Below are 16877 nucleotides of genomic sequence, written 5' to 3'. Positions count from 1 at the left end.
GTGCCGTCCCTTAGCTCTTTTCTCAGGGCTACTGCTCTACCACTTGAACTAATTATACTTCCACGTCTGGCTTTTTGCTGGTTAATTGGAGATAAGAGTCTCATAAACTTTACTAACCTAGGCTAGCTTTGAATTGCTATCCTCAGATCTCAGCCTCCAGAGTAGCTGGACCACCATTGCTCAGCAGCTTGGAGATTTTTACTTAAAAAATATATTTTACTGTTATTATGAGGATGTGCTGAGGGGTTGCAGTCAGGAATGTGAGTCAAGTAATGAGTTTATTTTTATTGTTATTATAAAGATGTTGTACAAAGGGGATTACAGTTACATAACTCAGGTAAAGATTACATTTCATTTTGAACATTGTCATCCCTTCCTTTACTCTCTCCCTGTTTTTTCCTCCCATCCCCACCCACAAGTTGTGTGGTTTATTTTCAACATAGTGTCTAGTGAGTACAACTGCTGCATTTGTTCACCCTTTGGCCCTCCATTTCTGTGTCCCCCTCCTACTCTCTCAAAGGCAGAATAATGGGCAAACAAGACAAAAGGGAAAGAAAATAAAAACAACTTGGTTGGGAAAAAACTCTTGTTTCTGTTTCCTGGAGTTCATTTTGATCAGCATTATTTTATAAGATCAGAGGCATAGATGTGGTGCCTTTGTGTCCTCACCTATCTTCTTTGGTCTCACTGTGTGAATGCCTAGAGCCCTTTATAATTTACTATGTCCCGGAGTATTTTAAATCTAGCTTCTACATGGGAAAGAAAACCTGCGCCATTTGTCTCACTGAGCTTGGCTTGCCTCACTTAACATGATTCATTCTAAGTCCATCCATTTCCCTGCAAATGGCATAATATTCTTTCCAATGGCTGTGTGAAATTCCATTGTGTATAGATTCCATATTGGATCCATTCATCTATTGTAGGGCGTCTGGGCTGTTGCCACAACTTGGCTGTTGTGAATAGTGGAGCAGTGAACATGGATGTGCAATTGTCTTTATGATATCATGGCTCGTGATGTTCTAGCTAGATGTCTAGGAGTGGTATGGCTGAGTTGTAGGGAAGATCTGTGTGTAGTTTTTTGAGGAACCTCCAGACTACTGTCCAACGTGGCTGTACTAGTTTACATTTCCACCAACGGCACAATAGGTTCCTTTTTCCTCATATCCCCACCAACATTTGTTGTTCAAAGTCGTGATATTGGCCAATCTAACTGGGGTGAGATAGAATCTCAGTTATTTTGATTTGCATTTCTTTTATGGCTAGGGATGTTTGAGCCTTATATGTTTCTTTGCCATACTTATATCTTCTGAGAAGTCTTTCCTTAGCTCCTTTGCCCATTTAGTGACTTCATTTATTAGCTTTGGGAGGGATTAATTTCTTGAGCTCCTTCTATATTTTGAATATTAGGCATTTGTTGGATGTATTATTGGTAAAGATCTTCTCCCAGGCTGTTGGTTGCCTTTCTAGTTTAGTAACTGTGCCCTTTGCTGTGCATCCCCTTTTTATTTTGATGTAATCCTGTTTGTTAAGTCTCTCTCTGTTTGCTGTGCCCCTGGGACTCTTTTGAAAAAGTTTCTGTCTATGCCTATTAAATGAGTTCTAGTGTTTCTCCTACTCCCTCTTGCAGTAACTCCAGAGTTTCAGGTCTGATGTTGAGGTCTTTGATCCACTCTGAGCCGATATTAGTGCATGGGAACAAACTAGGATCTACTTTTAGCTTTCTGCATACGGATGCCCAGTTTTCCCAACATTAATTACTATTACCTTATATCTTTCAGCCCAGATTCTCACGGGCTTTCCTGCCTAGGCTGGCTTTGAACTGTGATCCTCAGATCTCAGCCTCCTGAGTAGAGAGGATTACAGACATGAGCCACCGATGCCCTCTCAGGTCAGCCTGGAGATTTTTAAATGCCCAAACCAGAGGACAGCAGGACCTCTAAGAACAAAGGACTAGCTGTTATCAGTTGCACCCTCCAACTTCTCTGGCATCTCCCTCTGCTCCATTTACATTTATGCCTTTGCCTTTCTTTCCCTCTAGGAATCTTTCCTCTGATACAAAGGAGGAAATTATTCTAGCTGACCTTCCCAGATCATCATTCCAGCTTTTTTATTGTAACTTTATTCCTTGCCAGATGGAAAGCATTTATACTGCTGTCATCAAATCAGCAAATTCCCAGCAATACACAGTGACCAACTGTAGGCTGTATGGATGGAGTGTCAGTGGGGTAGGAGAGCATGTTTGGGCTAAGGAGAAATAACCTGAAAGCCCAGCCTTGGAGAAGAAAGGGACTGCCGTGGGTATGCAGGAACAGTGTTCTGTCCAGAGTTAATCCAAAGAGAAGGTTGTCTGGTATTCCTAGGTCTGTTAAGTTACCTTTTGTTTCTGTTTCTATACAGAGGAAGTTGGGGGTGAACTCATCTTTATTATTACCATGCCACAGGAAAAAGTTCTCTATTTGGCCAAGCTATTAGATTCTTTTTGTAGGATCTTCTCAACAGACCCCTTTCTTTAGAAATGGGACTTTCCTACTGACAGAATGATGCCCAAAAAAGCTGCAGAGCTGTAAGGAGGCACTTCCAGCCAGTGCTGTGCTAACAGGATGCTTGTAAGGATGAATATGTCCTTACTACTTTTTTCAGATTAGGAAACTCTTATTTGAAGAGATTCAATAAATTATTGCAAGCAACACAGCTGGTAGTAATCTGGGTTGAGCTTTGAACCCAGAGAAGTTAAGACTAAATCCCAAACCTGTTCCCAACACTCACTTCCACCTTTTCCCAGAAGCTTGTGGCCTCTCTCCTCACCCACCTCCCCACCCCCGCCCCAGTTTTCCATACAGTTATTATGGAACCACAATGTGATCTTATTTAACGTTGCCATTTGCTACCCCAAAGGTATCTTTAGAGGAGAGATCTGAGCTCCTGAATGGGGCCTTGACAGGCTTTGCCCACCTCTCTTAAGCTCTGATTTGCAGCAGCACTTTAGGCTTACTTCCATGTTGTATGTTCTCTGCTTCAAATTCTTCCCAACTCTTCTGGTTGACTCCCTCCCTCTCAACCTTTGAGACTTAGTTCAGTTGTTTCTACAGGAAGCTCCAGGCTGAGTTAGGTGGTGTTCTACCACGTAGCTGTCCATTACTGAACATTAACCAGTGGGGTTATATCTTGTCATTTTTTTGTTTTCTTTCTTTTTCCAGAGTTGAGGACTGAACCTCCAGGTGGGGGGGGGGGGGGAGCTTACACTTGCCAGGCAGATGCTCTTTCTCTGAGCTAAATCCAGGGGGTTCATATGATTACAATTCTGGAAGCTTACTGGGGGCAGCAGCTATGCCAGATATGTCTTTACTTTCTCATTGCTAGCTAACCATAGGTACAATCTAGACATCCACAAAAGTGAATGGAGTAAGAAAGTATCCAGTTGGGGCCGGGAATGTGGCCTAGTGGCAAGAGTGCTCGCCTCATATACATGAAGCCCTAGGTTCTATTCCTCAGCACCACATATATAGAAAATGGCCAGAAGTGGTGCTGTGGCTCAAGTGGCAAAGTGCTAGCCTTGAGCAAAAAGAAGCCAGGGAACAGTGCTCAGGCCTTGAGTCCAAGCCCCATGACTGGCAAAAAGAAAAAAAAAAATCCAGTTGATGTGCAAATGAATTTGTTTGAAAGGACATGGGTCATACTTGTACCCATGCAGCCAACAGGCATGGTCTGCCTCAGTCTGCATGTGTTCTTGGTCAGCAAGGTGACTTGTGATGTGCAGGTATTTCTGACATGTTTCTTTTTTTTTTTTTTTTGCCAGTCCTGGGCCTTGGACTCAGGGCCTGAGCACTGTCCCTGGTTTCTTTTTGCTCAAGGCTAGCACTCTGCCACTTGAGCCACAGCACCACTCTGGCCATTTTCTATATATGTGGTGCTGGGGAATTGAACCCAGGGCTTCATGTATATAAGGCAGGCGCTCTTGCCACTAGGCCATATTCCCAGCCCCATCTGACATGTTTCTTGAGAAGGCCAATATCAAATACTATCTCACAGACTTATGTGACTGGAAAGCAGTCCAAGAGCAAATGATTGGTCCTCCCTGATGCCAGTTACAACAACTCATGCTCTATCACATAGAACTGCTTTGGTTAAAAAGAAAATGCCTTCCTCAAGTTGACAAGCAGAAAAGTAAACAATTGGCATTCTGGGTTATACCTTGTTTTAAGACAAGTTACCCTAAACCTTTCATTATAACCATTAGATATTTTGCTTATGATTCTGTAACTTGATGGCTTAAATGGAATGCTTCATCACTATTCTCCACATATCAGCTTGGGACTTCTTGAAATAATGTTTTTTTTTTCTTTTTTTCTTTTTTTGATTGACTATGGGGCTTGAATTTGGGGCCTAGGTACTGTCCCTGAGCTCCTTTTTGCTCAAGGCTAGCACTCTACCACTTTGAGCCACAGCACCACTTCCAGTTTTCTGGTGGTTAACTGGACATTAGAGTGTTAGGGACTTTCCTGCTTATGGGGTAACATCTTTTTGGTTGAAGCGGGTCACAGGGCCAATTCTAATTCAAGGGAAGGACATAAAGACAGGAATCCTAACAGGGAGCTGGTGGCTCATGCCTGTAATTCTAATTACTCAGGAGGCTGAGATATGAGGATTTAGGCTCAAAGCCAGCCCAGGCAGAAAACTCCCAATGAGACTCTTATCTCCAGTAAACTACTCAAATAAGCCAGAAATGGCACTGTGGCTCAAGTGGTAGAGCACTAGCTTTCAGCAAAAGAAGCTCAGGGATAGTGCCCAGTCCTAGAGTTCAAGCTCTAGGACCAGCAAAAAAAAAAAAAAAAAAAGAAGAAGAAGAAGAAGAAGAGAAGACAGGAATCATAGAGAAATCTAGCAGTCATTTCCTGTGTAGCCTGTGGACTTGAAGTGTCCCACATAGCAGCAGGTCCAAGGGCTTGTAACAAGTCATCAGGAATTGATGTGATTGCCCACACATGGTCACGCTCCCCCATTTTTTTTCCTCCTTTGGGCTCTGTGTGACTTCCCTTGCCTTCATAGCAGCACTAGATGGTGTCACCTACCTAGGCAGCATGCCATAATATTTAAAGCCTTAAGCTCTGGAGGTGGAAATCTGGATTCTACTAGCCACTATGAGGTACAGATCAGATGCTCAAGGGCATACCGTAGGCTAAAGAGGGTTGATTTTATCCTTGGAAAGGCAACAGTTCATGAGATGTTTCCTAGCATGGCTCTGGCTCTTCTTTTTTTTTTTTTTTTTTTTTGGCCAGTCCTGGTCCTTGGACTCAGGGCCTGAGCACTGTCCCTGGCTTCTTCCCGCTCAAGGCTAGCACTCTGCCACTTGAGCCACAGCGCCGCTTCTGGCCGTTTTCTGTATTTGTGGTGCTGGGGAATCGAACCTAGGGCCCCGTGTATCCGAGGCAGGCACTCTTGCCACTAGGCTATATCCCCAGCCCTCTCTGGCTCTTCTTGAAGGCACCTCCAGAGATTGGCTGGCCTCTGGATCTCCCGCTTCCTGTTCTGATTCTTTGCGCACTTAGAGAAGTCTCTTCTGAATTTTATCGGTACTGTTTTGTCACTGCCCCTGGTGTCTGGCAGTACTCAGCCTAGGTCTCAGCCCTGGCTACCGTACTTGGTCTCATAGCTCTTTATAGCTATGGCAGCAGTGGCACCTTGCATGATAATTCAAGCCTGGACCCACAACCCCAAATGTCCTTTCTTTCTTCTCAAGACTTTCCCATGAGGGACTTTTTCTTAGTTTGGATGGGTAGAAATGCCATTGTTTTATAGTTACTTCTCTCCTACACCCTCAGCCCGTAGGAAAATGTGGCACCCAAGAAGAACATGGGCATGCTGGCATAGACTTGGGTACACAGAAAGCACAAAAGCCCTTTTGGACTATCTTACTGTGCTTTCAAGGCTTCTCTTCTCTTACCTCAGTGAGTGCTGTTTTCTGTATTCCTCTCCTAAAGATTAAGAGAAAAGTAATTGGTATTGCTCCTATCCAGACTCTGAAGGAGGACTGACTCACAGGCTCTCTCCACCTCTAAGGGCATCTTCTGTCAGATCTGCTTTTTTGATGCTGTATGGGTGCTTATCTCATGAGCCCTTAGGATGAAAGGTCAGAATAGACTACATCTGCTATGGAGACTGAGTCTCCTGTCTTTGGGACAGTTTTGAGCATGTTGCATATGTGCTCCAGGAAAGTAGTGAGCAGCTGTATAACAGAACTTTATTGTTTCCATGGACAAAACTGGACCACTGGCTCTTTCAATCTGGAGACTGCCAGCACAGTGGCAAAGGGTCTGTCCTATTAGTTTTTGTTGATTTGGAATTCAGTTTTAGAGATGTTAGAACATATGATTTCCAACTTAGGATTTCTTTCTGCTTTTTCCCTGAGACATAGTAGAATGCTTGTAATTGGCATGTCTGTATTAGTAGCTTTGCTACTCGCTACACATAGCTAAAAGAAAAGTATAGTTTCCTTGTCTTGTGAAAGTTTGTGTCTCGTTTAATTGCACAGATGAGACTCTGGAAGATGTCTCCTGGGACCCATGCTGGGCATTGCCTTTGAATACCAGCACTGTATTTTCCATATATGCATGGGAACTCTGGCACAGCTTTACAGCCCTCAGACAGCTACAACTTGCTCCATTCTACCTCACTTGTCATGTGAGTCTGCAGCCAGTGCTCCTCATCCCACTGTCCATATTGCCTTCTTTTTGGTGACAGATTCAGTGAGCATCCTCAATTAAGAGATACTTGCAGCTGGGTGCTGGTGGCTCACACTTGTAATCCTAGCTACTTAGGAAGCTGAGATCTGAGGATTGTGGTTCAAAGCCAGCCTGGGTAGAACTTGTGAATCTTCTGTCTCCAATTAACACAAAATACCAGAAGTGGAGTTATGACTTAAGTGGTAGAGCACTAGCTTTGATCAAAAAAGCTCAGGGTCATGGGTCAGGGCCCAAGCCCGGAGTTCAAGCCCCAGTACGGTGTGTGTGTGTGTGTGTGCACGCACACACGCACAGATACTTGCAGTAGCCCTCTGCCTGATGCTCACAGTGAACTAATTTGTCTTTTAACAAATATTACTGACCTACTACTCAATAGGCACTAGGCTGGAGGCTGGAGATAAAGTGATGAACTCAACAGCAACTAATGTGCCACTTGCAGCTCTTGTATTCTTGGCCTTAGAAGCAGACCCGAGAGCTGGACCTATGCCCACCAGGCACAAGGTCCTTGGATTACTTTCCCCAGACTAATTGGTTTCAGGCTCTTACAGCATTCTTCCTTATGTGGTCCACCCTGATAGCCACAGACTCCTCATGCAGGTCTAGGCAGCCACAGCCATTTCCCCTGAAAGGAAAAAGTGACAGTGAACATTTAGCAGCCAGTAATAAAGCTGCAGCCAGACAAGATAATGAGAAAGTGATCTTTCTGTGGAATTGGATGGCTTTCAGGCAGTAGGAGCTTGACAAGGGAAGCAAGGACAGGCATTGGTTCTGCTCAGCTTCAGACAACCAGTCAGGAAGAACAGAGAATACCCCTCTGTCCAGGCTGCCAGACAAGTGTAGATCCATATTACAGGGAGGGAGATGTCTTCAGGTATGTACTCTTTTCACTAAGCTCTTGTGTAACTTGGAGGTGTTTTTTGTTTTTGTTTTTTTCACCAACAGTTCTTAGCCTTTACAAATATGTGTCCCTTGCTGGGTGCCAGTGGCTCATGCATGTAATACTAGCTACATAGGAGGCTAAGATCTAAGGATCACAGTTCAAAGCCAGCCTGGGCAGGAAAATCCACGAGACTCTTATCTCAAATTAACTATTCAAAGCCAGAAATGGAGCTGTGGCTCAAGTGTTTGGGTGCTAGCCTTGAGCAAAAAAAAAAAAGCTCAAGGACAGCACCAAGGCCCTGAGTTCAAGCTCCAGAACCAGGAAAGTGTCACTAGGAAGTAGCAGGCAAAACCTTAGAAGTCCTGTGTACTTCTAACACTTAAAAGTGCCTATTGGACTTTGGTTACTTATAGAGTTTTCCAACAGTAGATCTAACTGTAACCTTCTTTACCATGGATAGTTTATCTATAGCTATTATTTTGTCCTTGGCACAACAATTAGAGATATTATTTAAATAATATTTTCAAATTTTGAGTCTGTTGCCTTTCCTCCAGTAAATAAAAGCCAAGTTAGATGTGTGTTTTTCTTCATTTCCAGGCAAGCCGATTTTTTCAGTTGATATTCACCCTGACGGGACCAAGTTTGCAACTGGAGGACAAGGTGCGTTCATGGAGTGAACAAGGTTGAGCATCACTGCCCTGCCTTCCTGCTCTGCTTTTCCTGGTTGTCCATGGCTAACTGTTAAGAAATAAGTTGCTGATTTTCAACACGGATGTGACTCAGTATAAAACATATACTTATAATTTGTTACCTGTATAAGTTAGATAAAACCCTTTCTAGGGGCTGGGTATGATTTCACATGTCTAATAATCTTATCACTTGAGAGGCTGAGGAAAAAGTATCATGAGTTCGAGGCCAGCCTGGGCAACAAGCAAGTTTGAGACCAGTTGGGACTGTGTAGCAATTCCCTGTCTTGAACAAAACAAAACAGTTTGGCTGTAGTATAATCTCTATAAGCAATTTGATTGTCCTTACCATTCTAATTACTACTTATTGAATTAAAGTTAAAGTAACTATGTCATAATATCCAGGCTTACTGAATGTGGAGGATAGCCAGTAGTCCCTATCATCCCCATGGGCAAAGACGCTGTCCATGTTTTTCTTACCTAAAAAGGAGAAGGGATGGTTAAAATAGGAAGTCATGTATTAGGACCAGTTTTTAGACAGGTTCTACTGGGTTAGCAAGAAAATATACTGTGGAAAAATAAGAATTCCCACAGCATATAAAAATACGATCCTACTGTTGACAGCATATATTGGAATCTTTGGGGGCAGCTTAGGTCCATTTAGAAAAACAAAACCATTTTCCAAGCCAGAAAACCAAGATACTATATATAATGATTGGAAATAGCATTCCTACAGGCCCAGCCCCCCATGGCCTTTCTCTAGCCAAGCCTCCTCAGGTGGCACCTGATAGGTTGTGCCTGTGTGGGGGTATCTTCAAATCAGGTGTGGGGAGGGGTTAGCAGCAGATCCCTCTGCCTGGAGTCAGGAAACATGAAAGGGAATACAGAGAAGGCAAGGAAGACTTTCCTTTTCTGTGTGCTACAAGAAAAGCCTATGTCCTCATGTACAAGTGTTAGATTTAGGTGGGGAAACTAAAGTGTTTCTCCACCTTCAAGGTAGGCACAATCTCTTACCACCCAGGATAGTGGGGAATAATAAAGTCTAGGAAAGATCTTTAAGAAATATTTTTACATACTGGCCAAGAAGAAACTTCAAATGTTATTTCTTTGGCATGTCAATTTCCAGGCATTCATTGTGTTTTCATCATTTTATTATTAGTAAAGGAAAACTTAATAAGAGAAATCACTAGTAAATGCACAGATATAGTTTTCGGCAGAGCCGTGCATCAGCTTATGAACCATAGGAATCCTAAATCCCTTTTTTTGGTTGATCTCCCATCTATAGGTGACTTCAAAGGGCAGATAAGAAGGTAACAAGCCCTTTTTCCTGTGTTCAGGGCATTTCAAATCTGGGTCTCAAAGCGTCCAGTCAGCTCTGAAAACAGCCATGGATCCAGGCAGCACCTTGAAGGGGAGGGAAACCCTGGTAGGGACTGTGCTTTTCTCCTTGCTTCCTCGGGTGCACATGCACAGGCCTGAAAGGGTCCTGGGACGTTGACTTTCCATCCTCTTTAGTTTGCAGATGAGGAGTCTGGGTCCTGGGCAGGGAAGAGAATCCTTAGGGGCCCCTGGGAGACTAAAGGCCAGACCAGAGCTCAGTCCTCTCCTAATTTCTAGTCCAGAGTTCTTTTCATAAAGTCAAGCTGGCCTCGCTACTATTAAATCCATACTGTTTTTGGGTCCCCATGACTACTTCTTTTTCTTCATTTCTTCTGTAGTAAATTATATTAGTAATTCAAGCTCTGTCTCCTTAAATTAATTAGTTATGATTTATGGAAGCTCATGAGGACTTCCCATAGTTAATATTACATGTTAATATCAAATTTCTACTCCTTGCACATTAAGCAATTTCTGCTCCTTCATTCCAGGGCAGGATTCTGGGAAGGTTGTGATTTGGAATATGTCTCCAGTCCTCCAGGAGGATGACGAGAAGGATGAAAATATTCCCAAGATGCTTTGCCAGATGGACAATCACTTAGGTATTACAGAGTGGCCCTTTGCAGGCTTTGAGTGTTGGCAGAGTGCCCAAGGTTAGCACATGTGTTTGTAATTAGAAAGATAAGGCCCCGTGCGGCGGTAACTCCCCTCGGCCTGCTGTCTGAAGGCACAGATGTTGGCTGCACACCTGGGTGAGTTATTCGGCAGAAGACTCGGCCCGCCCACAGAACCATCTTTGGACAGTCTGCAGGTACCTCTGGTGATTTCCTGCTCATGAGTCGTTACTGCCTGATTCCATGGGGCTTTGGGTCCAGCGACTTTGACATAGTAGGGTTCTGGGGAAGGGTGCATAAAAGACAACTCACTCAATCAAATGTATCAGATTGGCTCTGTGTCACTCCGAGGCTCTCTGCCAGGACTCTTTAGGCTGTTGGACAGTGCCATAGTTTCCTTTCCTGCTGCAGTGCCTAAGTGGCCCACCCCTAAGATGCCCATTAGCAATTACTGGTCTTGGGATATCAGCTTCTTCCTCTGCTGTGTGTGTTCTTATCCTCCCAGTATGCCTCTCAGAGTTCTTGGGCTTGGAGCACAGCCAGTTGTTACTCTTAGACTGTTTGTTGCGTACAACTTTATTCATCATATTTCACATAACCCAAAGACAAGGCTGTGTGTGCTCCTGGAGGCTCTGACCTAGCATAGGTTTGAAGGATTTCTGCTGATCTTAATGTACAAGTAACGAATCAATCTGTTATGATGATAAGTTTGGAAAATCCAAATTTTAAAGGTCTAGCTCTGACAAGTGGAATTATAGGTTTACACTCTACCAGTCTGGTATGGAAAAGGCACATTGACATTTTAAGCACATGCTTTCATTTTGAGAATATTCCGCAGTCGGAAATGCATCTCGTCAATGAATCAGCCCTTTTGAAATAATTAGATTTATTACTCTTCATGGAAATAAGCCTCCCGTTGTCTGCTTCATTCACCGCTAACAATCCTCAGATTATGCATATTTGCCCCCTCCAGAACTGTTTTGATAATTTATTACAGCACAAATGGGTTAGTGCTTCAATGGAATTGTTTCTCTGGGGCTTTCACACGGTAGATGCCTTAAGTAGATTAGATAGATTTTATAAACCCTTTACATCTTGCCGAATTCTGCATAAAGCAAATGGGCATGACTATTGGATTTTCATCATCCTATTTTTTTTCTTCCCAGCATGTGTGAACTGTGTGCGGTGGTCAAACAGTGGGATGTATTTAGCTTCTGGGGGAGATGACAAACTGATTATGGTGTGGAAGCGGGCTACGTAAGCATCATTTTCCTTTCTTCACATTTAATTTTTAGAAGCTTCTTTGCTGGTCTTTATCAAAGTCACCTCTCCCACCCTTGTACTAATGTCCCTAGAGCTCCTACTTCTTAAGTAAAAAGAAGCATACATAGGTCAGGAACAGACGGAGAACTGGAAGGCTACTGGCCTGCCTGCTGTCCTGATCAGCTGCCTCCTTGTAGGGATACAGGGCCTTTACCTGGAAAGGAACAATTAATCCCCTCGAGTGTTAACATGGTGGATTCATTTGTTTTTTTCTTCAAATGAAATTTCACATGGAACCTAGCATAAGAAACAGCTAAAGAGGTTCTGATGGTATAAGGTATGAGGGAGACAGAACTCCACCTCCCTTCACCACTCCATTCTTTGGCAGCCCCAACTTGAGGCAGCCCTTGCCCTGCACCCAAAATAAGCTAAACATCACCTGGGGAATCATTTTCCTTTTCTCCTTAGCAGAAGAAGTTTTTCAGGGTGAGTCCTGAGACTGTCCTCCAATAAGTTCTTCATGTGACTCTTGACCACTCATGCTGAGCTATCAGACCCAGCATCATTATTCAGCCAGAGTGGCTCTGTGGCCATGGCTTTGAGAGCAGAGGCGTGCTATCTACTGGGTCCACTTGGCTGCCTCAGGAGTTCTCTGTGGGTTGGTAGAAAGCTTTATGAAAACAAACCCCTTTGCTCACAGAGCAAACCCTTTGTTCAAGTAGTTCTGAGCCTTGGTGGTGCCTGTCTTCATGTGACTGCTCATCTGGACAGAGTTAATGCTTGAGGCTTCCCTAGTTTCCCTGCCTCAGATTGTATTTCATTTATTGTTAGGGGACTTAAAGATGCTATTGATCTTTGAGCTCCTTGTGGTGGTGCACGGCTATACCCCTAGCTGTTAGTAAGAAAGCTGAAGCAGGAGAATTGCTTGAACCCAGGAGTTCAAGGCTAGCCAGGACAGCATAGTGAGACTCTTCCTAGGAAAAAAAAGATTTTTGCTGCTTTAAATAACCTATGAATAACATAGTGAACAGCTTGGAAAGGTTTAAAAAAATTACATAAGAGGAAAAAAAAATCAGTCCTACCATGGACTGCCATGGCTAATGTTTTAGTACTTTGGTGTATATCCCTCTGCTCTACTTCATGCATAGATGATATTCACATTACATGTGTATTTTCCTTTGCATAAGGGGCATCGTTTTGCATATGATGTTGTGTGGCCTGCTTCTTTGAGTTAATCTATTGTGAACATTTAACCTGTGCAAGACTGCAATGGTTGTGTAACATTTCAGTGAATGCATGGATAACTTCCTTATTCAGCCTCTTTTGTCATACAACCCCGTGCTTTCCAGCCATTGTCTGCTTTTGCTTTGTACTATCTGCCATGATAAGCCATGCTACAGGGAGTATTTCTGGAATGCTAGAGATACCTGTCTGACTCCTGTCTCATACAGGTACATCGGGCCCAGCACTGTGTTTGGCTCCAGTGGCAAGCTTGCCAATGTTGAGCAGTGGCGGTGTGTCTCCATCCTCCGGAGTCACTCAGGCGGTAAGTAGGACTTTCCTGTTGGGTGGGTAGGCCCTGGCATTGGCCTTAGATCAGCAGCACTTCTACTTTCCCTATGCTACCATTTGGTCCTAGAAGCAGCCCTGTATCTAAGCTGTCCCTTTTCATCACCATTGGTTACCAGTTTGTCCCTCGTGGTTTATGCAGTCACTGGTTCCTGCTTATCCCCACCTTATCTCCACGCAGTCCCCCGTCCCTACTCTTTAATATCTAACTTCCCACTTCCTGCATTTTAGCTTCCTGAACTGAAGTTAGTACCTTTATTTGTGGACTACTAAACCTGTAAACACACTTGATTCCTGAGAGACCATCCTGCAAGTCCCAATAAAGTTTCTCAGCCTGACCTTGAGTGTGTTTTCAAAAGGTCTAGTTTGGAAAGCAGCACATTGGAAAGAGGTACATTTCAACCTTTTTAGGTTGATGAGGAAAATTGGTCTATAGGAGTCCAAAATTCACCCATGAGGTACCAGATACCAGGAATACAATTTGGATAAGTACAATTTAGGCTTATTTCAGAAAATAAGCCCCCAGGAAAAGAATATAAAGGGGTTTTATTAATAAATAAAACAGGGATACAGCAATAGGGACAAAGGCTTGATGTGAATGTTGGCTCTTGTGGCCTTTTGTTATGGCTAGATCTTTACAGACAAAGCAGGAAGCATGCAAAATGAGGCTGGCCAAGTATGCCAGGCCAGGTCATAGAGGACTCAGATGCCTTATTAGCAAGGGTTTCCTTCATCATGAAAAAGACAAGGCCATTAAAAGCTTTGGAGCATGAAGGTCATTCTGACATCTTCTGTGGAAAGGAAGTTTTAGTGGTTCAGATGAAAGCTGAGAGGGCTTAGACTAGGCCTGTGACCTTTGGAAAGGAGATGAAGAGAACAAAGAGACTATGTAGACAGTATTTCAGAGGGATGATGTAGATTCTTGGCCTACTGCCTTCACATCCCAAAGTAGAAATGGATATAAACTGGTTTAGTGCTACTACAAATCTTTTTTTGAGAGAGATATGAGTGACACTTCACAAATAGAAAGACTAAATAAAATACATCTTTTTCCCAAGCTAGTATTTGCTCATCTACACTACAAGTATTTATTGAGCATGTGTTGTATTCCAGACCCTTTTCTGTTCTCAAAGAGTTTTCTGTGAGATAGAAGCCTATCCTGTTTATAAGAATTTTCTACTCATGTAGGAAATTTGATGATCCCTAGTGAAAAGGAGTCATAGAACTAGATGGTAGGTGCCAGTGAGTACAACAAGGAGAGGACACCATTGTGAGCATGGTTCTCAAAGTCAGGCCTCACTAAGATGACATCTGAGGCAAACTAGACAACATTACGAAGATAGGCATGTTGCCTTCTATATGGAAGGAGTAGCCAAAGCAAAGGCCTGAAGCATGGATGTGTGCTTTATATGCTCAAGGAGTGGTGAGAAGCCTGGAGACCATTGTGGGGGCTTCTCTGGTCAAGATAGAAAGGCTCAGGAAAGGTTGGGGCAGAGAAGTTGAGAATACCTGCAGCTGTTTATGGAGCAGGGTGATGGGGGGCTGAGGGCAGCAGTAGGATGACCATTGAGAAGGCTTCTCTAGGGCTGGAACTATGGCAAAAAAGAGAGAGAGAGAGAGAGAAGGCTGCTCAATAATCTAGAGGAGACAAACCTGTAGCTCAGATGGGAATATAACACAAAAATGAGAGAGGCCCTGACACAGAGTATGAAACCAGCAGAGTAATCAAGACAGGCTCATGCTCTGTGGCCTGAACAATTAAAAACATGTAGTTCTATAAGCTGAGATGGAGACATCTATTTGTTAGGAAAAATGTTTCCAAGTTTGGAAATGTGGAAAGTGGACATGCTTCACAAGCATTTAGAAACAAGTCTTGAGTACATGAGAGAGATTTGATGGGAACAGGTACATGGGGGGAGCCAAGGTCTAGAGAGATGAAACCAGCAAGAAAAGATGAAAAAAAGCAAGTGCAAATAGTGAAGACAATATTTGAAAGAAGAAAAAGCAGTGTGTTCAGAGGTAAATTAAGGACTGAGAATTGACTTTTGGACTTAGTGTAAAGGATGTGGCCTTGGCAGGTGTGATTTATGTTGGTGTCAGTGAGTCAAAGCCTACAGGAGGGTGTTCAAGAAAGAGTAGGAAAGGATATGGCTACATCAAATCAGGCTGGCTTTCTCAGAACTTGTGAAGATATGAGAGAAGGGGAAAAACAAACAATAGTGACATCTCATCTGAAGAGGAGAAAGGTAAAAATGTGGGCAGGGTTGGCAGACAATGGAAGAAATGCAACCTCAATGGGTTATACATGGCCTGACAGTGTTTTCATAGTGTTGGAGTTGAGAGTGAGCTGGAGCTGATGGAGAATGGGAGGACTGGAAGGAAATGAGATGGCAGGCAAGAGAAGGGGACATGAAAAGTCTCTGAACATGACCATGGGCATGAATGTGGTAGAAACCAAGATCATTAAAAGACAACGTGACTGGTACAGGTGGCTCACACCAGTAATGCTAGCTATTGAGGAGGCTGAGATCTAAGATCACAGTTCAAAGCCAGCCCAGAAAGAAAGTCTATAAAATTCTTAACTCCAATTAACCACCAAAAAGCCAGAAGTAGAGCTGTGGCTCAAGTAGTAGCACCCCAGGACTGGCATGCGCACACGCGCACACACACACACACACACACACACACACGCACGTGCATGTTTAAGGGAGAATTTCTAAGAATGGTATGGCGCACACACACACACACACACACACACACACACACGCATGTTTAAGGGAGAATTTCTAAGAATGGTATGAGGCTGGGAATGTGGCTTAGTGGTAGAGTGCTTGCCTAGCATGCATGAAGCCCAGGGTTCAATTCCTCAGTACCACATATGCAGAAAAAGCCGGAAGTGGCACTGTGGCTTATGTGGTAGAACACTAGCCTTGAGCAAAAGAAGCTCAGGAACAGCACCTAGGCCCTGAGTTCCAGCCCAAGACTGACAAAAAAAAAAAAAAAAAGAATGGTATGAAAGTAGGGACCAGAAATTTAAATTAAGTGAACACCAGGTTTCCTATGTGTGCCAATCCACAGCAAGAAGGAAAGACAGTGGTTTATACTATTTATTTAAAGAAAAAGTCCAAACTTGAAGTTCAGAGCAAAAATTGTCACAGGTGTAGATTTACTGTAAAACTGGACAGAGACTCCAAAGTACTAGATAGATTTTTAAAAAGTATGATGAAGTTAGATGAAGACACTAAGTTATAGGTTTTAGAGAAATAACACTGAAGGAAGCTACAATGTACCTAAGAACTTGGTGTACTATAGGGAATCATCATTTATCACAAAGGGAACAAATTCTCCCCACACTTTAAATACAGTAACCATTAAGCAGTTTGTGAATTAGGAGAAATTAATTTAGATCCTCGCTGGATACAGCATGCACCAAAATAAATTTAGAGAAATTAAAAAGGTGAAGGATAATCAAACCAAGAATTAGAACTGAATATCAGACTTCTACCAGAGGAAACATTTTTGTTTGTGTGTGTGTGCGCCATTACTGGGGCTTGAGTTCAGGGCTTAAGCACTGACCCTTAGCCTTTTTTTTTTTTCCCCCTCTTAAGGCTGGCACTCTACCATTTGTACCTCAGTTTCACTTCTGGCTTTTTCATGGTTAATTGTAGATAAAAGAGTATCACTGACTTTTCTGCCTGGACTGTCTTTGAACTGAGATTCTTAGATCTCAGCTTCCTGAGTAGCTAGG

General features: G+C 43.2%; 1 protein-coding gene across 5 annotated transcripts in view; it reads left to right on the top strand.

Annotated features, from left to right (window-relative positions):
* Nucleotides 1-16877, top strand: part of LOC125349369 (protein HIRA) — an 88193-nt gene that overhangs the window by 17354 nt on the left and 53962 nt on the right. For 3 of the 5 annotated variants that reach the window (XM_048343457.1, XM_048343456.1, XM_048343455.1), the window contains exons 2-5: nucleotides 8218-8280; nucleotides 10175-10285; nucleotides 11464-11554; nucleotides 13012-13106. In XM_048343457.1, coding sequence (XP_048199414.1) covers nucleotides 8218-8280; nucleotides 10175-10285; nucleotides 11464-11554; nucleotides 13012-13106 — 360 coding nt within the window. Of the gene's footprint in view, nucleotides 1-8217; nucleotides 8281-10174; nucleotides 10495-11463; nucleotides 11555-13011; nucleotides 13107-16877 lie in introns of those variants that run through there. The other 2 variants (XM_048343458.1, XM_048343459.1) reach the window with 2 other exon arrangements.

Source organism: Perognathus longimembris, chromosome 3, assembly GCF_023159225.1.
Source record: "Perognathus longimembris pacificus isolate PPM17 chromosome 3, ASM2315922v1, whole genome shotgun sequence".
Classification (NCBI taxonomy): domain Eukaryota; kingdom Metazoa; phylum Chordata; class Mammalia; order Rodentia; family Heteromyidae; genus Perognathus; species Perognathus longimembris.
This window is presented reverse-complemented; position numbering and strand designations above follow the sequence as displayed.